Raw genomic sequence first — 21,967 nt, 5'->3', positions numbered from 1 at the left:
GCAGGCCAAGCAGCATCATAGGAGCAGAGAGGCTGCTTGGCCTGCTGTGTTCATCCAGCCCTGCACCTTGTTGTCTCGGATTCTCCAGCATCTGCAGTTCCTACTATCTCAGACACAGGGTAAGGTCATCCAGTCTTTGTAAGAATGTAATACCTATTCATATAACCTGTAAACATTGACGAGAAGCAATAAACAACATCCATTTAAACCAGGAGATAGTAGGAACTGCCGATGCTGGAGAATCTGAGATAACAAGGTGTAGAGCTGGATGAACTGCTTGGCCTGCTGTGTTCATCCAGCTCTACACCTTGTTATCCATTTAAACTAGGAGTGAGCTACGCTTGCAAAGTCTATACCACACCAGTTCCCAAAGAATCTACAAACTAAAGAGATACAGACAGCAGGTCACACAACAGCACACAGGTTGTGCATTCAAGTTCTCACCTCAAAACTGACATCTATTTCAAGCCCACCGACTCCCACAGCTACACCTCCTCTCACCCACCCTCCTGCAAGAATGCAATCCCTTACTCCCACTTTCTCCATCTCCGCCGCATCTGGTCCCAAGATGGGGCATTCCACTCCCGCATATCCCAGACATCCTCCTATTTCGAGGACCGTAACTTGTCCCCTCCAGCGATCAAAAATGTCCTCAACTGCATCTCTTGCATTTCCCGCACTTCTGCCCTCACATCGCCTAACCCCAACAAAAATAAAAGACAGAATCCCTCTTGTCCTCACATATGACCCCACCAACCTCCGCATCCAATGTATCATTCTCCGCCACTTCCACCACCTATAATCTGAACCCACAACCAAAGGTATATTTCCCTCCTCACTCCTATTTGCCTTTCGTAGGGACCGCTCTCTGTGATTCGCTCGTCCGCTCCACACTCCTCACTAACCCCACCACCCTCTGGCACCTTTCCCTGCAACCGCAGCCATGTGCTACACCTGCCCCTACACCTCCCTCCTCACCTCCATTCAAAGCACAAAACAAACCTTCTATATCAGACAGGGGTTCACCTGCACACCCGTCAACTTGGTCTCCTGTATCTGCTGCTCCTGATGTGGCCTCCTGTACATCTGTGAGACCAAGCATAGACTACGAGAACATTCTGTACAGCATCTATGTGACAAGTGACACCACCTTTCGGTTGCCAACTATTTTAACTCCCCCTCCTACTCCCTGGGTGACATGTCCATCCTGGGTTTCCTCCAGTGCCACAATGACACCATCCGCAAACTGGAGGAGCAACACCTCATATTCTGCCTTGGGAGCCTACCGCCCGATGGCCTAAACATGGAATTCACCAGTTTTAAAATCTCCCCATCCCTGGCCTCATCCCATGTCCAAGCCTCCCTCTCATTCCCACCTCTTTGAACTGACACAACCTCTCCATCTTCTCCCTCACCCATCTGCCCCTCCCATCCCACAGACCATTCCCCACCACTCCCCTATCACTATCCCACCTACCTTCCTCAGCCATACCCCTCGTCTCTCTATTTCCCAGCTCCCTTGCTAGTCCCCATTTCTGAAGGGTCCCAACCTGAAACGTCAACTTTCCTGCTCCTCTGATACTGCTTGGTGCTCTGTGTTCCTCCAGCTCCACACTGTGTTGTCACTTGACCACTAAATCCACACAGATATTCTCAGTGCCACACTGAAAATGTGTGGCAATGTTGGAGATGCTGTCTATTGGGTGAGAACACAATATTAGCCTACCTGCCTCCCTAGCTGGTCATTAAGGACCCCATGGAATTATTTTGAAAAGTAGGAGAGTGTAGTGATTGGAACGAGTTCAACCAGGTGGGCCTCATAGAATAAAACTTCCGTGATTGGGGCAGTTAACAGATATATCTGAGACAGATATAAACAGGAGTGTCAGGGATTCTAGGAGCAAAATACTGTAGATGCAGGAATCTATACTGAAAACAACAAAGAGATAGCTAGAACTGCAGATGCTGGATCAGAGATAACACAGTGTGGAGCTGGAGGAACACAGCAGGCCAGGCAGCATCAGAGGAGCAGGAAAGTTGACGTTTGGAGTCGGGACTCCTTTTCAGAAATATCACCATCCCACCTACCTTCCTCAGCTCCACCCCTCTTCTCTCTATTTAATTCCAAGCTCCCTTCCCCCTCCCCCATTTCTGAAGAAGCATCCCGACCCAAAACGTCAACTTTCCTGCTCCTCTGATGCTGCCTGGCCCTCTGTGTTCCTCCAGCTCCACAATCTGAAAACAACAAATGCTGGAGATTACAGCAGGTCAGACAGTATCCATGGAGAGAGAGCAAGCTCTGATGAAGTGTCATCTAAACTCGAAACATTAGCCTGCTCTCTTTCCTTGGCAACAGGTGAGGTCCCAGAGGACTGGAGGATAGCCAATGTTGCCCCATTGTTTAAGAAGGGTAGCAGAGATAATCCTGGAATTTACAGGCCATGAATCTTGCGTCGGTGGTAGGGAAATTGTTGGAAGAGATTGTCAGGGACAAGACCTCTCCACATTTAGAAGCAAAGGGACTTATTAGTGATAGACAGCATGATTTTGTTTGGGAAAGGTCGTGCATCACTAACTTGATCGAATTTTTTAAGGAGGTGACAAAGATGATGATGAAGGAAAAGTGGTTGATGTTGTCTACATGGACTTCAGTAAAGCCTTTGACAAGGTCCCTCATGGCAGACTGTTACAAAAAGTAAAGTCACATGGTATCAGGGATGAGCTGGCAAGATGGATACAGAATTTGCTTAGTCATAGGAGACAGAAGATAGTGGAGGAAGGATGCTTTTCAAAATGGAGGATTGTAACTAGTAGTGTTCCACGGGGATCAGTAGTGGGTCTTCTTCTGTTTGTGATCTACATAAATGACTTCGAGGAAAATGTAGCTGGTCTAATCAGTAAGTTTGCGGATGATACAACGATTGTTAGAGTTGCGGATGGTGAGGAGGATTGTCAAGAGAATACAGCAAGATATAGATCAGTTGGAGTCGTGGGCAGAAAAATGGCAGATGGAGTTTAATCTGGACAAATGTGAAGTAATGCATTTGGAAGGTCAAGTACAGGTGGAAATTATACAGTGAATGGCAAACCCTTAGAAGTATTGATATGCAGAAGGTTCTGGATGTGCAGGTCCACAGATCACCAAAGGTGGCAGCGCAGGTAGATAAGGTAGTAAAAAAGGCTTAAGGCATGCTTGCCTTCATTGGAAGGGGCATTGCGTATAAGGATAGACAAATTATACTGCAGATTTATAGAACTTTAGTTAGGCCACACTTGGAATATTGTATACAGTTCTGGTCACCAGAAGGATGTGGACGCTTTGGAGAGTGTAGAGAAAAGGTTTACCAGGATGTTGCTCAGTATGGAGGATTTTAGGTATGAAGAAAGGTTGGCTAGACTGGATTTGTTTTCATTGGAACGCAGGAGGTTGAGGGGTGCCCTAATATAAGTTTATAAGATTGTGAATGGCACGGATAGAGTAGAAAGTACCAGGCCTTTTCCTAGGGTGGAGGCGTCAATTGCTAGGGACATACGTTCAAGGTGTAAGGGGGAAAGTTTAAATGAGATGCGCGAGGCATGTTTTTCACACAAAGGGTGGTGAGTGCCTGGAATGCGCAGCCGGAGGAGGTGGTGGAAGCAGGCATAACAGCAGCATTCAAGAAGTACCTGGATGAATACATGAATAGGAAGGGAATAGAAAGACATGGATCCTGTAAGTGAAGACAGTTTTAGTATGGAAGGCAAAATGTGGCAGCGCAGGCTTGGAGGATGGAATGGCCTGTTCCCGTGCCGTATTGCTCTTTGTTCTTTGTCTGACCACGGTGATCTCCAGCATTTGCTGTTTTCAGTGTCGGGGATTCGGTTCACTCTGGGAGCCAGCTCTAAGCTAGCTGGGTCAGTGTGCATAATCCATGACGTGTAAATAAAGGGTGACTTGATGACAGGATACCAGCCTTCGTGGAGTTATTTTAGAGAGTTTTCCAAATTCTTGGTCAATATTTATTCCTTAACATGTATGAAAAATATTCTCTGGGCATTATCACATTGTTATTTGTAGGATCTTGCTATGCACCTATTGGCTGTTGTTTCCCCACATGACAACAATAATGCCTCTGCAAAAATCCTTCAATGGTTGCAAATAATTTTCCCAAGGTTGCAAAAATTTCCTCCAGAAATGTGCTTCCCTTTTACAATTGCTGGATCAAAATATACAGAGATTTACATTTCCACACAAGAGATTACAATAAAGAATCAGGATTTAGGGGGATTGCAGAAATAAATTAGGACAGGTTGAGAATTCAGACAAAAAATATGAAGCAGGAATGAAAGGTTACTTTGGGTTTGCCAGCTGTAATGAGTCAGGTAACCACAAGAATCAGTGTTCGGTCCTCAGAAATTTACTACTTTCGCCACTAACTCTGATGATGGAATCAAGTGTAATGTATTCAAACTTGATAACTGTACAAAGCTTCATGGATAATTAGGCTGTGAGGAGAATGAAAAGAAATAGGACAGGTTAGTGAATAAGAACGAAGATGGACCATAATGTGGGTAGGTGTGAAATTATTTGCTTTGGACTGACAAATAGAGCAACAGACTTTTTTTTTTTAAAAATGGTTAATTGGTGCAAAATATTGATAACCAAAGGGATCTGGGTGTCTTTGTGACAAATCACAAAATTTGGCACAAGCAGCTTTTAGGAAAACAAATATTATGTTAGCTTTTATTGCAAAGGGATTGGAATACAAGTGAAGATGATTTGCTGCACTATGTAAAATTTGGGGCTCTTTGCTAATGATAAACTTGCCTTTGAGAGTGTGAAAGTGATTCACTCAATTTGTTTAAGTTAGGAGTGGGTGTGAGCAGAAGTAAACCTAACTGTGTTGGGACTGAATCAACATTGAACTTATCAAGCCAATATCCTCTGGAGTTTAGATGAACAATATATGGTCTAATTGAAGCCACTTCTGAAGTTTGAAACTGACATTCTGGAAGGATATTGGAGGATACAGTTAAGAAATCTGGAACTCGGGATCAGTCTCAGAACAAGGGGTTGGCCATTTAAACACTGAGATGTGGCCTGTATAGAAGGTGGTGATGAGAAACAACTGAGGAGGATTCTGGGAGAAGTCAGCTTGCTCAGCAAGACTGAGAAGGGGATTACAGGGGATCCAGTATCAAAGATTAGTCAAGTTCCCCAAACATTACAGTATTGTACTGTTTCAGTCTCTCCCTTCTCCTTGAACCAAAGTAGACAGAGCAAGGGGGAGATCTTAGAAAATTTGTTTGTGGCTGATAAAATGCAGACCCTCAGCAAAGTGCATCATCTTCACTAGTAAAGATGGCAGGGACTCTGGGGAAAGTTTGTGATGAGAGTAGCATGCAAAATGTAAGTGGTTTTGCATCCACAAGACATCCAGGATAGGCACATCTGCATGAAGTATCAGAAGATAGCAGTCCTTGAACAACACGTGTCTAAATTGGAGCAGTGACTCTCCTCATTGCACACCATACAAGAATGCGCTCCTTAGGGGTGCGGTCAATCTACAGCACATGGACTATAGCAGTTCAAGAAGGCAGCTCACCACTGCCTTCTCAAAGGCAATTATGGATGTGCAAATAAATGCTGGTCAGCCAGTGACACCCCACGTCCCACAACTGAATTAAAATATCTTTCTGGAACAATACATTTCCAGTCCTACCAGGGATGAAGCTGTGCTGAATCCGGTTCAAGGAAATGAGGCTAACCAGCTGGAGAATGTCACAGTGGGGAAGCAAGTTCTTGAAACATATTAATATTAAAGAAAATAAGTGAAGGATAGAGAGGGGCTCATAAGGAACATGCAAGGTAAGCAAAGGGTAAGGCAGAGGTACTAAATGAATATTTTGCTTCTGGTTTTACCAAGTTAGAAGAGGAGAACAATGGCCCAGTTGAAAACGTGAATGTTGAGCAACTGAGCGGATGGATAAAGAAGAGGTCCTAAAAAGGCTGGCAGCACTCCAGGTAGCGAAGTTCTCAGACCCAGATCGGATATATTCTAGCTTGTTGAGAGAGGTAAGGGAGTAAAATTGCAGAGACATCAATAGAAATTTTCTGGTGTCTCTGAACTTAGGACTAGTCCCGGGAACTGGAGCACGACAAAAGTGACCCCGTTATTTAAGAAAGAGGCAAAGGATAACCCCAGAAAACTACAGACTCGAGAGCTTGACTTCAATCGTGGAAAAACTAATAGAGGCCATTATACGGGAAAAGGTAAGGTAGGTCATATCTGACAAATTTGATTGAGTTCTTTGACGAGGTGACACAGCTAGTGGATGAGGATATTGTTACTGTTGATCTTGCCTTACTCACGTCCTGTGGGGTGTAACCTGTATGCCTTATTCTGTCCAAGATTTTTCACTTATTGATCTGTACATCCTTGCTTACTATGATACGCGTGTACTGCTCACAAACAAAGCTTTTCACTGTACTTAGGTACACGTGACAATAATCAAATCAGGATAGTGCTGTGTTGTTAGATGTTTGGACTTTCAGAAAGCATTTAATATGATGCCATATGCCACATGTTTAGCAAATTAGAAATGTTTATGGGTCCTTGGCAGCATGGATTAGAAGTTGGATAAAAGATAGGAATCAGAGGGTAGGTATAGGTGAGCATTTCTCAGACTGGAGATGAATTGAAAGTGTTGTTGGGACCCTTGCTTTTTCTGATTTATATGAACAATATTGAGATGGGTGTTGGAGGGTAAAATCTCTTAATCTGCAGATAATACTAACCTAAGGAGAATAAGGATGGTGCTGAGCAACTTCAGAGGCACATTAGGAAGTTGGCCAAATGGGCAGACACCTGACAGATGAAATTCAAAGCAGAAAAATGTTAGCTGATGAATTTTCTTGGAAGAAACAATTGAGATAGCACAGGCTCAATGCTACTTTGAGGAGAATATAGGAGCAGAGGGACTTCGAGGTTCACATGCATAATTATCTGAAGGTGGCCAGACAAGTTCAAACAGTTGTTAAGAGGCTGATAGGATTCTTGAGTTTATAAATAAAGGCATAGAGTATAGAGTATAGAGTATAACAGCAAAGAAGTGATGCTAAACTCCTCCAAATATTGAGGTTGGTTGGCTCGCCGACCTGGTTTGTTGTTCCGCAGACGTTTCGTTACCGTGCTTGGTAACATCCTCAGTGCAGCCTCTGATGAAGCGTCGGTGTGTTTTCCCGCCAGGTTTTTAAACTCTGGGGTCTGTTGCGATGGATTGCCTCACTTCCGGGTTTCCTCCATAGTGGAATGTATATGGGGTCGAGTTCAATGAAGGAATCCATCGCAATGGACCCCAGAGTTTAAAAACCAGGCGGGAAAACACACCGATGCTTCATCAGAGGCCGCACTGAAGATGTTACCAAGCACAGTAACGAAACGTCTCTGGAACAACAAACCAGCTCGGCGAGCCAACCAACCTCAACACCCACAACCCGAGCTACAGATCTACTCCAAATCCACAAAATATTGGTCAGATAGTACCTGAAGTACTGCGTTCAGTTCTGGGCACCTTATTTAAAGGAAGGATGTTAATGCCTTGAGAAAGTGCATAAGAAATTTACTACAATGACACCAGGAATGAGGGATTATAGAAACAAGGAAAGATTATAGAAATTGGCCTTATTCTCTCCAGAGCAGATTAAGATGAAGATAAGAGGTGACCTTATTGAGGTGTTCAAAATTATGAACAATTTTGACAGATTAAAGAACAATATTCTATTTCCACTCATTGGTATGTCAGTAATTAGAGGTCACAATTTCAAAATTGTCAACCAGAGAGCTAGGATTGAGAATGAGGGGAAACTCCTTTAGTCAGAGAATTGTCAGAATTTGGAATATGCTGTCTGGGAGAGTGGTGGAAACAGATTCCATAAAGCTGGATATATGTTTGAAAGTAATGAATTTAGAGGTCAGCAGCAATCGGGCTGGAAAATGGGACTAGCTGAATCACCCTTTTAGGAGCCAGTACAGACATGTTTGGTTCCACATCAAGCAGATGTTCACCTGCACATCTGCCAATGTAGTATACTGCATCCGCTGTACCCATTGTGGCCTCCTCGACATCGGGGAAACCAAGCAGAGGCTCGGGGACCGCTTTGCAGAACACCTACGCTCGGTTCGCAATAAACAACTGCACCTCCCAGTCGCGAACCATTTCAACTCCCCCTCCCATTCCTCAGACGACATGTCCATCCTGGGCCTCCTGCAGTGCCACAACGATGCCACCCAAAGGTTGCAGGAACAGCAACTCATATTCCGCTTGGGAACCCTGCAGCCCAATGGTATCAATGTGGATTTCACAAGCTTCAAAATCTCCCCTCCCCCTACCGCATCCCAAAGCCAGTCCAGCTCGCCCCCGCCTCCCTAACTTGTTCTTCCTCCCACCTATCCCCTCCTCCCACCTCAAGCCCACCCCAATCTCCTACCTACTATCCTCATCCCGCCCCCTTGACCTGTCCGTCCTCCCTAACTCCCCACCTACACTCACCTTTACTGGCTCCATCCCTGCCTCTTCAACCTGTCTGATTCCTCTCCACCTATCCTCTCCTCTATCCATCTTCTATCTGCCTCCCCTCTCTCCCTATTTATTTCAGGACCACCTTCCCCTCCCCCGTTTCTGATGAAGGGTCTAGGCCCGAAACGTCAGCCTTTCTGCTCCTATGATGCTGCTTGGCCTGCTGTGTTCATCCAGCTCTGCACCTTGTTGTCTCGGATTCTCTAGCATCTGCAGTTCCTACTACCTTTGGTTCAAAAAGCTTGTCTACCATAAAATTCTATGATTCTAAATTCCTTTGCTCAAATCTTTGGATTTTTCTCCTTGAGGGGGCTGTGGATTCTTCTTTCTTGAGTATATCAAATACACAGGTCGATAGGTCTTTTTGGATATTCATGAAATAGACGAATATGGGAAGTTGTAATTGAACCATGATCTTTTGTTGGATAGCACAAAAGGTTCAAATGGCCAAATGGCGAACTTGCACTGTCATAGAGGTGATGTTGATTTACTGTTTTCGTGCATGAGGAGATGATCTGTTGGACAAGTGGTGCTGTGCAAGGGAGAACCATGAATAATCTTCATGGTAAAGGCCTGAGGAATCTTTCATGTAGATCCTATTTGGATCATTATAAACACAGTTCCCAATCAGTGTTACAGAGGGAATCATAAAATAGTGATGCAGTGGCAATGGCATTGGCATTGGACCAGCAATCCAGAGGCTCTTGCAAATATTCAGGGGATATGGATTCAAATCACAATATGCCAGCCAGTGGAAATTCATTTCAATTAAAAATCCAGAAGGAAAAAGCAATAAAACTTGCAAATGGCACATACTTGTCCAACCTGTCTAGTTTACTTCAAAATGTAATGTACTCAGTTTATTTTTAGGAATTACTGGTGGTTTATTCATTTCTCCCCCTCAGAGATCTGAATTGACAGCTAGTCTCATTGATGGTGACCATGAAATTCTCAATGATTATTGTAAAAATCCAACTGGTTCGCTAATCTCCTGTAGGGAAGGAATTATGCCCCCTTACCCAGTCTGGCCCACATGTAATTCGAGACCCACAGCAATATGGTTGACTCTTAACTGTCTTCTGAAATGGTCAAGAAAGCTAACTCAGTTTGAGAGATAATTGGCAATTTGAAAATTTGTTGCTTCTTCCTACCTTTCTTCCAATGAGTAGCTGTACAATCCATTAACCTCCCTGTAAGGTTAGTAATACAAACAACCAGTTACAAATGAAGAACTTGCTGGAGAAACTCAGCAGGTCTGGCAGGATCTGTGGAGAGAAAACAGAGTTAACGTTTCAGGTCCAGGGACCCCTCTTCAGAACAGATGCTGCCAGACCTGCTGAGTTTTTCCAGCAATTTCTGTTTTTGTTTCGGATTTCTAGCCTCCACAATATTTATTCACTTACGAATAGAGACTTGCACTTGCCAATGATTGCAGGAGAAAAGCAAGGCAAATCAGCATTTTCAGATAAAATACAGCTTTTGTATGTGTGTAAATGAGTCTAATTATAGCTGTGGGAATGCAGTCATAAGTTTAAACTGCTAAGAACTGTACCAATCAAGGAACCTGTGCTCAACATGTCCCTGGCTGCAGTCTTCAGTGAGTACGCGCAGGAGCAGGCTTCTTAATCCAGTTCTTTTAGTCAAAGGCCTATTTGCTGAATTACACAGCAGGGCCACATCCTTACCGTTTCAGGCTATTGACCTCAAAAGGCTGTCCACTGGAGGGTGGAGAAACAGCTGCCAAGGCACCATCCGTCAATCGCCAAGGTCAGAAACTGCCTAACATAAACGAGTGAGCTGTGAATCGTCAAGGAACAAATTTCTCACTGAATGCTAGGAACCAAGCAAATATATCTTTAATGTGGTCTATTGTATCCGCTGTTCCCGATGTGGCCTCCTCTACATCGGGGAGACCAAACGGAGGCTCGGAGACCGCTTTGTGGAGCACCTACGCTCGGTTCACGACAAACAACAACACCTCCCACTCATGAACCACTTCAACTCCCCCTCCCACTCCCTGGACGACATGTCCATCCTGGGCCTCCACCAGTGTCACAACAATGCCACCCGAAAACTGGAGGAACAGCACCACATATTCCACCTTGGAAGCCTACAACCCAATGGTCTCAATGTGGACTCTACTAGCTTCAAAATTTCCCCACCCCTGACCTGATCCCAAGACCAGTCCCCCCCTCTCATCCCCGCCTCCTTGACCTGCCTGTCTTCTCTCCCACCTACCCAGCCCTCCCTCCTCACTGACCAACCCCCATCCCCATTTCCTACCTACTCTCACCTTTACTAGCTTCATCCTTGCCTCCTTGACCCTGTCCGTCTTCTCTCCACTATCCACCTTCTATCACCGCCTCCCACCTCTATTTAGTTCAGAGCCCCCTTCCACATTTCTGAAGAAGGGTCCAGACCCAAAATGTCAGCTTTCCTGCTCCTCTAATGCTGCCTGGCCTGCTGTGTTCCTCCAGCTCCACACCTTGTTACCATCTTTCCCCAGCTGTTTTCAGTTCTGACAAAGTTAACTCTGTTTTTCACTCTACAGATGCTGCCAGACCTGCTGATTGTCTCCAGCAATTTCTGTTTTTGTTTCACCTCATTAACTACCTGCCTCACCTCTATAGCATTCCTTATATTTTTGATTCTAGCCCCATCTTACCACGTGCTGTTCCGTCAACAACTCGCCACCTCTAGAATATCCCAGAATGAACTGGCATCCCTGATACCATCTTTAAATGGTCATTGTGACCCAAACAAGATGGTCAGTCTGGAGCTGCAGTTCGGAGTGTTTTCTGGCATTTGCCCGAACATGACTGCGAGTGTGAAATTTGGTGCTTTGTGGACAAGGACCTGGAGATTATGCTGGATGGGGTTGTGCATAGGGCTGTTCTTTTCCTCCAGGGCCATAAGGGAGGCCACAACACCAGTCCATACCAACCTGATCGACCCAGGCATTGCCATCTCAAAACATGTGGTCTCATCTGTTTTGAGGAATGCACAGCAATGTTGGAATAACGTCAAGGAGCTTCTCCACTCTGCCAGCACAAGTGCCACAATCTTCTGACACCTCACTCTCTCTACCTCCGCTACCGCAGAGACCTACCTCCAAGGGCAGGTGACGGCCAAGTTGTATTATCACCGGACTGTTAATCCAGATGTGGAGGTGCTGGTGTTGGACTGGGGCGGATAAAGGTCAGAAATCACACAGCACCAGGTTATAGTCCAACAGGTTTATTTGAAAACACAAGTTTTCAGAGTCTTATTCCTTCTTCTACTGACTCCAAACTAAAACACAAACAGATTCTAAACAAGGCCTCACACCTAACATGCATTGTCTGACCTAAAATGTCACCTCTTCTTTACACTGATAAAAGATTTAGTTCTCTCAGGCCCATGACTTGAAAGAAATCCAGGGATTTACGTATACATATTAATCAATTAAAACCTTCTAACTGATTAAAGATTTAACTGCATCTTAGGTTTGTTTAGTACATCCTCACCAATGGTGTGACCCTTCGATCTTTTATTTATAAATTCTGTGTCTGATACTACCTCTCTCACAAACACCTGAAGAAGGAGCAAGACTCTGAAAGCTTGTGTTTTCAAATAAACCTGTCGGACTATGACCTGATGTTGTGTGATTTCTGACCTTGTCCACCTCAATCCAAAACCACCTCTCTGATCAAACTTTTATGATGTGGAGGTGCTGGTTATTTAAGAACATCCTATGGACAGCAAGTGAAGTAGAAAGATTTCTTCAGGAAATTCCAGAGTTTCAGACGTTGGTGACTGAAGGCACAGTTTCCACTGGAGGGCGTGCCATTAAAATTGGAGATAAATGAAAAGCCAGAATTGGAAGAGTGCTAAGATCTGAGGCTCAAAGGAGGATATGGAGATAAAGAAAGTAAAAGTCCTTGAAGGGAATATTAAAAGGGTCATGGGTTTTTAAATCTGAAATGTTATGGATGAATGTAGATGAAATAGTGGAAGCGTTGGTGGTCATCTTCCAGGATTCTACAGACTCTGGAACAGTCCTTGCAGATTGGATGGTTGCTAATGTCACCCCAATATCTAAAAAGGGAGGTAGAAAGAAAACAGTGAATTACAGACCAGTCAGCCTAACATTGATAGTGGGGAAAATTCTCAAATCCATTATCAAGGATTTTATAGCAGAGCATTTAGAAAGCAGCGGCAGGAATAGACAGAGTCAGCATAGATTTATGAAGGGGAAATTTATGTTGGAATTCTATGAAGATGTAACTAGTAGAGTTGACAAGGGGGAGCCAGATGATATAGTATATTTGTTAATCCAGAGACCCAGATAACGTTCTGGGGACCCAGGTTCCAATCTCACCACGGCAGATGGTGAAATTTGAATTCAATAAATATCTGGAATTAAGAGTCTAACGATGACTGTGAATCCATTGTCAATTGTTGGAAAAACCCAGCTGGTTCATTAATATCCTTTAGGGAAGGAAACTGCCATCCTTACCTGGTCTGGCCTACATGTGACTCCAGACTCACAACAATATGATTGACTCTTAACAATTAGGGATGCGTAATAAATGCTGGCCTAGCCAGCGATGCCCTCATCCTGTGGATGAGTAAAGAAAAAAAGTTACACTCTCACTACTGCCTGAAATGTCATCCCCACTCCCACCTAACCCCCAAAAACACAAGACAACACAGTGTGGGGCGGAAGGAACACAGCAGGCCAGGCAGCATCAGGGGAGCAGGAAAGCTGACATTTCGAGTTGGGTCCCAAAAACACTAACCCTGAATACCCACTGTGCTGCCTACTCACTAACTCAAGATAACTTCCCCAACAGTAACAAAAATGCCACCCACTTTCATCTCTCTTAAGACCTGCCTTACTCTCATTCCAGGGAGCAAACACCCCACAGTAAGACAAAGTGTCAAGACAAGTAGTGGGCTGCCTGAAATTTGTCTCCTCACCTCTTATGTGGAGAGGGACCTGACTGCAACCTCCTCAAGCAGCCAAGTGTCTGTCTAAGCCCCTGGGCTGGTACTGGAGACTGTTCTCAAATTACTGTGCCAGGGCTCCTGATCAAGCGCTATCCCTCTTGATTTACAACCATGACAAGGGCGGCACGGTGGCACAGTGGTTAGCACTGCTGCCTCACAGCGCCAGGGACCCGGGTTCAATTCCATCCTTGGGCGACTGTCTGTGTAGAGTTTGCACATTCTCCCAGTGTCTGCGTGGGTTTCCTCCAGGTGCTCCGGTTTCCTCCCTCAGTCTAGAGATATGCAGGCTAGCTGGTTTGGGCATGCTAAATTGCCCGTAGTGTTCAGGAATTTGTACATTAGGTGGATTATAGGGAGAGGGGTTCGGGTGGGTGCTCCGAGGGTCAGTGTGGACTTGTTGGGCTGAAGGGCCTGTTTCCACATTGTAGGGATTCTATGACAAGCTTCCTGGTTTTGTGCCTGTGCTAAATGGCAGGGCAATAAAGCAGTGATTTCCCTAGCTGAGGGGCAAAGTGCAAAAACACTAGACAAGACAGTGATGCTGTGAGCATCCAAGTAGGATCAGAGTGAGTAAGCATTAGGAGACCAAGCAAACAGGTTGAAGATGCATCCTGATCCAGTCTATAAGAAGGATGCATGTCCCTTAGTGCATAGTGTCCTTGTTACAGCAATACAAACATAGCAGGCCAAGACGCAGCATCAAAGTGCAGAAATGTCCTTTAAGTGGGTCGAACATTGCCTTGAGATTCCTTAGAAGCTGGCAAAGATCAGATGTCTATGGATGTGGGGACTGTGTGGCTATTGTCCAGTAAGCGTGCTCTGAGCTAGGGATGCCCAGCTTCCTAATTGGAAGTCCTCTGGAGCAAGAGACAAGCAGAAATTATCAGGCTCTGACTTCAATGTCGAGAATTCTCAATGTCTTCTTTGTTCTAGAGCATTTGGTAAGGTGGGAAATGGAATATTAAGGAGGTGAGTTGAGTCATTAATGAAGCATTTAACAAATAATTAGTAACTTCCCATTGAACTCACCTCAGACTCTAAAAGACATAAAAGATGCAGCAAGTGGCTCCTGCAATTGAGATGGGCCTCGCTAGACTTCTTGCATGATTCTCCCACAAATCTCACTAATGCCTTCATTACTCAGACCTCTAGAAGATTCCACTTATTATTTCAGCTTTTCTCCCCAAAAGCGCTGCTGGACCTGGTGAGATTTTCCAGTATTTTATGGTCCTGGTTTCAGCTATCCAGATCTGCAGCATTTTGCTTTGGTGTCACAAAGGCATACTGAGCAGACAATCACATTGCCATTTATGGGAGCTTGCTGTGCACCATCCGATCCTGCATTTCTTCACATTGATAACATGTCAAAAGTACCACAACAGCTGTCGTTAAGTCTTTGGAACAGCCAAAGACCATGAATAGAGCTGAAGTGATGTTTCATTGGAGCAGCTTTGGGAATCCACATCCAGGGTACACAGATTTTCCAGTAGAATCAACACTTGTACAGGTTCCAGGTTTGAAAGAGAGAGAGACACAGAGAGACACATCGCAGGAGTGGGGGGGATGTGGGAGGGAGCGTCAGAGAGGAAAGGGAGGGACAGAGGAGAGGGAGATTGAGAGAGGTGAGGGAGGAAACACGAGGGGAAAGGTAAATGTGAGAGAGGGAGGAAGCAGCTGCCCTTTTTGATCCACGAGCTCTAATATTCCTCACAAGCCTGATGTGTGGTACTCTACTGAAAGCCTTTTGGAAGTCCCTGTACATTACATCAATTGCTGTCCCATTATCAACCGTCTCTTGAATCACATCAAAACAGGTTAAACCCTTGACAAATCCGTACCCACTCTCCTTTATTGATTTGTCCAAGTGACTATTAATTTTGTGATGAATAATGATTTCTCAGTTTCGCCACCACCGAGGTGAAACAATTGCTTGTATTTGCTGCCTTTGTCCTTGTACCTTTCTCTGAAAAAGGTGTAACTTTGTGCAATTCTTAAGGTGACTAGCAGCCCTCTGTATTGGAGGGGTTTGGAAACTATGATCAGCAATTGTACAATTTCAGTCCTTCTTTTCTTCAAAGTTCTTGAATACATTGGATATGCAATGGAAATTAAAACGGATCTTAAATTTGAGCTGGTTATCATAACTGTGCACCAGCAGACAGTAACATTCTTCTGCTGAGGACGTTCGTCAGTGTTTAGACTCTCCCTCCCTGCCACATGCCACAATCATACGTGGCATCAAAGAACTGCCTAAACTTACACTGACTCAGCCCTGCAATTTGCAGACTGCTGGGAGGGAGAGACAGGTTAACTCAAAGCTCAGCATGCAGCAGGAGCAGAAGCTGCTTAGGTTGACGTCTGGGTCAGGAATGTGGAGAATTCTCTGAATAAACATGCTGTACTTCCTTCTACAATGAGCTCCAGATGAGTCTGTTCTCAGATCCAGCTGTCTGAGCAAGTGTTCTTGACTCACACTGTGGACTGACAGTGCATTGACAGAGCAGTATAGATACTCTCCCAAATGCAGTTTCCAGAGAAGGTGGGTTTAGAGGAAAGAGGGGACAATAGCAGCAGGCAGACAAGACCTCAGGCTGGCCCCATTTTTAATCAAACAAAAACCTGAAGTAACCAGAGGATGAACACCACCACAGCAGCAGGGAGTGAGAAGGTTGGAAGAATATGACAGCAAACTTCAGGAACAAAATTCAAACAGGGCAGCTACCAGAGGATTCAGACAGATGGTAGATGATGAATCCATCCACCAATTTCTCCATTCTTTCCATGCATTGGACTGACCAAGCAAAAACACACCAGGGTGCAAGATCTGGAGAATTTCCACAAAGCATTTCTAGTCCAACTTCTAAACCTTGCTGGTTATTAAAGTAAGAAGAGACAGGTGGTGAAAACAAGATTGAAACAGAGGAAGACCAATGTTTTCATCACTCTCTTTACACCCTCAATGTCCCAAACCATCTTATTGCCAATGCAGTTTTAAACGAGTTTCAACCTTGTTATGTAGGAAATGAACCAGTCAGAGTCATACAGCATGGGAACAGACCCTTTGGTCCAACAGTCCATGCTGGCCATAATCCCAAACTAGACTAGTCGCAGCTGCCTGCACTTGGCCCATATCCCTCCAAGCATTTCTTAATCATGCACTTATCTAAAACGTTGTAACTGTACCTACATCCACCACTTTCTCTGGAAGTTCATTTTACACACGAACCACTGTGAAAAAGTTGCCCTTCATGTCTTTTTTAAATCTTTCTCCTCTCATCTTAAAAATATGACCCTCAGTCAATTTTCACACAACAATATCCAACGAATTTCAACGACATGTCAACCAGTTAATTTAGCTTTTTTGATGACAATTGACAGAGATCTCTGCTCTTAAGCAAACTAGTGCCATAGAACTTTATAATCTACTTCAGAGTGCAGGCAGGACCTGAATCTCAAAGAGGTTAGACCTCCATCATGCCAAACCTCAAACAGGGAGACATCCCTCAGCACTGACGCTCCAACAACCTGGCCTTTCCTTACCATAGACTTTGCTATCTTAGTCCTGACCCTCCAGCAGGGCAACATTCCCTCAGCACTGATTGTCTGACACGGTAGCACTCCCTTAGTGCCAGGCCTGAGACAAGGTGGCACTCCCTCAGCATTGACTGTCCAACAATGCAGCACTTCTTTTGTACTGATCCTCTGACAGTGCAGCACTCCTTCATGACTGACCCTCCAACAGTGTAACATTCCTACATTACTGACCCTCTGACAGTGCACAGCAACTTCAGTACTAATCCTCCAACAATGCAGCACTCCCTTACTATTGACCCTCCAACAGTGCAACGCTCCCTCAGTAATGATCCTCTGACTGTGCAGCACTCCACAAGTCCTGAACCTCTGACAGGGCTGAGATTTCCTCTTTAGTCTTTCATTTATGGCAAACGAGCATAAAACAAAAGTCTGCAAACCATGGAGTGAAAGAGTTCAGATCTTTTCCAGTATAATTTGCCCTCCCCAGGTCTGACAGTCTCAGAAGCCTGAAAGTTCACATTATTCACATCCCGAACACAGAAGTGAAATGTATCAAGAATCAGTCTCTGGGGTGCAGTGATCACATTTGCTCTGTTGAAAGTTTCCATGCTTGACAATGTTGGAGTTGTGGTGGACTGTTTGTCATAATTGAAAAGATCCTGCCCCTTATCACCATGTCTCACTCTTAGCTCAGTCAGAATGCTCACTTGCTCTGACAATAATGAAACTTTGATTGAGGCCACACAAAGGGGAGCAGATTGAGACAAGTGATCTATTCTCTCTGGTGATGTGTTGGAACGCAACTGAATGAAAGACTGAACAGTAAGCACCATTTCAGTCAACAGAGCCTTGGCCTAGAGCACTCTTATGTGACTAAATGGGACTGAATGGATTTAAAGGAGCAGTTCCCAAGTCTCCAGCAATGACCTGGTGTCTCCAGGAATTAGCATTCACTGGCAGCTGCTGATGAGCCCTTTAAAAGGCAAGAAAATCAAGGACTATGGGAGGAAAGGAGCTGCAACCGAGAAAGAGGAGCTGAGACCACAATCAGATCTGCGTGATCTTACTGAATGGTGGAGCAGGCTCAAAGGGCTGAATGGCCTTCTGCTTCTAAATCCTATACTCCCATGCTCAGTACCCTGGGACCATTAGTTTTCCCACATCCAACATCACTAAAAAAGCTTATCTGCCAATAGATCCTATTGCTGTTTGTGGGAGCTTGCTGTGCACAAATTGACTGGTTGTAAAAATCTTTGGGATCTCTGGAGGTCATAAATGGTGCAATGTAAAAATACAACTCTTCCTCCTTTCACCTAGATTACATGGAGAAAATATTTCTTGATAAAAGGACAACATGATGGAATCATACAGCTCCTCACACGAACTGCTTCTGTATATGGTGACTTGAACTCTAACCCTCAGTCAGTGGAATTAGGGAGTCTCTTCAAGCACAGGATCACTTGAGGATATCATCATCAGCAATAACTGGAGCCTGTGATTCATACAGAATTGCAGGTTCTGGCTCATGTTAATCGCCCTGTACTTATCACTTATTTATAGTGATGTCTCTGAGTTTGGAGCAAATTTAGTGCACATCATGGGACAGCGAGGAACAAAAGTGGGGTAGGTGGTGAAGAAGAGAGAGTTATGCAGAAGAAGACATTCAGAGAGAACTAAGGAATTAAACTGAGGAGGGAAGATTTTACTCCATTCCAGCTGTTTACTTGGCCTCATTCTCCTGATTGGTCTCTATTACAAAGGCTCCAAACTACCCCTCTTTCTTTTCCCTTCAATAAACTCAAACTCATCCAAAACTCTGCTGCCAGTGTCCAAACTCATGCTAAATCCTGTTTGCTCATCACTCCTGATGCTGACTGACCTACACAGAAACATAGAAGATAGGAGTAGCAGGAGGCCATTCGGCCCTTCAAGCCGAAACCAGTCTGACTCCAAACCAAAACACAATCAGATTCTGAACAAGGCCTCACACCTAACATGCATTGTCTGACCTAAAAAGTCACCTCTTCTTTACACTGATAAAGCCTTTGGTTCTGTCAGGACAGTGACTTCAAAGGAATCCAGGGATTGGCATACGTATATCAATTAAAACCTTCTAACTGATTAAAGATTTAACAGCATCTTAGGTTTGTTCAGTATATCCTCATCAGTGGTCTGACCCTTTGATCTTTTACTTGTAAATGCTGTGTCTGATACCACCTCTCTCACTAACACCTGAAAAAGAAGTAAGACTCAAAAATCTGGTGTTTTCAAATTGGACTATAACCTGGTGACTTGTGATTTCTGACCTCAAACATTTAGTGACCAGCTACTAACTGCTTCTTATATAGCTCAATGTCAAAATTGGTTTGTTAACCATGCCTATAAAACTCCTGGGGATGGTCTACTACATTCAAGATTCTCTATGGTTACAGTCTAAACACAAATTGTCTTGAGAAAACAACATTTTGAGAAACAGAAAATAATCAACTACAGGCATGCTGTGCAGCAACAAATCATAGAAACAGATAACTGAAGCAGGAATAGGCCATTTGGCCCTTCAAGCCTGCTCCACCATTCAATGTGATTATGGCTGATCATCCAACTCATTAACCTGTTCCCACTTTCACTCCCTGCCCTCGATCCTGTTAGCCCCAAGAACAATATCTAACTCCTTCTTGAAAATATTAAATGTTTTGGCCATAACCACTTTGTGGAAGAGAATTCTCCAGGCTTACCATTCTCTGGGGGAAGAAATTTCTCCTCATCCCAGTCTTAAATGACCTACCTTGTATCATCAAACTGCAATCCCTCGTCATCAGGAATATCTTTCCGACATTTACTCCACCTAGCCCATTTAGAATTTTATAGGTTCCAATGGAATTCCTCCCACATTTTTCTAAACTCCAGTGAATATATAGGCCTAACTGATCCAGTCTGTCTTCATACAAATGGAGTGTGTGAGGTGCAGCAGTTGAATCTTGGTTTATGTTGGTCTGTAATTTGTTAACTAAAAACTTATCCCTCTCCAGACCATACTTCACGTCCAAACCTTGGATCAAGAGGGTCGAGGGTGAGATCGCTGAAGTCTTCTCCCCAAGGGGTACCGGCACACCGTCCTGTAGCCACGTCAGCTCCTTCAATTCTGGTGATCCTGCAGCAGCACAGCTCAGGTTAAAAGGCTTGTCCCGGTGCACATTGACATCCTGCGGCTGCTCGGTAAAGTGGGGCAACCCTGAGGGGACAGCGGAGATGAAAAAAACCTGCTCATCAGAACATTAGACAGCCATTGCGAAAATCAATGTCAAGGCAATACATGACATTTCCAAAGTTTACCTCTAAAATGTCAAAATTCTCAACACACTTGAGAGGAAAGGCGTAAAAAGAGAAAGAGAGACAGACAGACAGAGGGCAGAATTTTTTCCTGCCTGGAGATGGCAGGAGGAGGAAACAATGGAGTGAGTTTGTCTCGGAGGAAAATGCAAGCCCTTTCCGTAACCTTATCAATTAAGTGCTGAGTAAGACATTCATTTGGAGAATTTTTCAACTTGCCAACAATTAAGGCCCTTAAGTGGTCAGTCAACAGCCACTTAAGGGAGGTCTCACCTCCATAATTATTGGGACTCCACAGGAGCCAAGAATGGTGGCTAATTTCTTGACTAGAAAACCATGGCAACGTACCTGCTGAGTTAAGGGTTGGTCTCCAATTGCCCCAGATGGGGAGAGGGAAATGTATAGCTTCTGAAAGGCAGCTTCCTAAACCCTGACCACCCTTTCCATAACACCTACCACATGAAGATTGTTACCATGTGTGGAGGGACTGTCTTATGAGGAGAGGTTGGGTAAATTGGGCCTGTACTCATTGGATGTTAAGATGAATGAGAGGTGACCTTAATTAAACATACAAATTTCTTCAAGTACTTGACAGGGTAGATGTGGAAAGGTTGTTTCCCCTTGTTGGCGAGTCTAGGACAAGAGGGCATCATCTCAGAATAAGGGGTTACATATTTCTGACAGAGATAAGGAGGAATTTCTTTTCTCAGACGGTAATGAATCTGTGGAATTCTTTACCATGTGAAGGCAGTTGAGGCTGGGTCATTAAATATATTCAAGGCTGAGACAGACAGATTTTTAATCAGTCAGGGAATCAAGGGTTATGGGATAAAGACAGGAAAATGCAGTTGAGATGATCTGATCCCATTGAATGAGGGAACAGGCTCAATGGGCTGAATGGCCTACTTCTACCCCTACGTTTTACAGTCTTATGGACAAGATGATAAATCACATACCTTCTTGTTGCTGGACCCTCAAGAAGTAGGCCTCAGCAAATGATCTCTCTTTTCAGCGGGATAATGTCTGGCAGTCTGTGTTGTGGCCTGTGAGTTGTCCAGACTCAGCCTGTCAGCTCCTCAAGAGCAATTGGTGGGTAATGCAGTGAGTTTTACTACTGTTAGGAGTGGCCTGCTACTCGACACATCACAACCTACCTCACACTTAGAAGAATTATCAGAAAATCACATCTAGGGAGTGCACTTTAGACTTCACTGCTGAAGGCCTAGCCACCAATAGCAAAGTGCTGGAAACTGGCAATCAAATAGACGCCAAATTTGGAGGTGTTCAGAGATTTCACAGTTGGAGGAAACGCTGAAGGGTTAGCTATGGGACAGGAGCAGCACACGGAAAGAAAGTGACAGACAGAGAGAGGGAAGGATTAACACTATTGAGTCTGAAGGTGACCAAAGACTATTTGAAAATTTCAGGTCCGAGAAACGATGGCAATGTTTGAGGTGTTAGTGACATTTGGATTAGTGTCTCAAAACTTAGCTCAGGGATAAGTAAGAATTTGTGGATTGTGCGTCATCAGCTTGACTTTACCCTGCATTGG

The 21,967-nt window shown here is 44.4% G+C and overlaps 1 protein-coding gene across 1 annotated transcript in view; it reads right to left on the bottom strand.

Moving 5' to 3' along the window:
- The window catches only part of LOC109921356 (tyrosine-protein kinase receptor UFO), a 234,224-nt gene that overhangs the window by 160,122 nt on the left and 52,135 nt on the right, over positions 1-21,967 (bottom strand). Inside the window, exon 4 of the mRNA XM_048618422.1 lies at positions 20,135-20,317. Coding sequence (XP_048474379.1) covers positions 20,135-20,317 — 183 coding nt within the window. The remainder of the gene's footprint in view (positions 1-20,134; positions 20,318-21,967) is intronic.

This window comes from Rhincodon typus, chromosome 39, assembly GCF_021869965.1.
Source record: "Rhincodon typus isolate 14 chromosome 39, sRhiTyp1.1, whole genome shotgun sequence".
Lineage (NCBI taxonomy): Eukaryota > Metazoa > Chordata > Chondrichthyes > Orectolobiformes > Rhincodontidae > Rhincodon > Rhincodon typus.
Note: the sequence above shows the minus strand (reverse complement) of the source record. Positions and strands in the feature narration are given on the sequence as shown.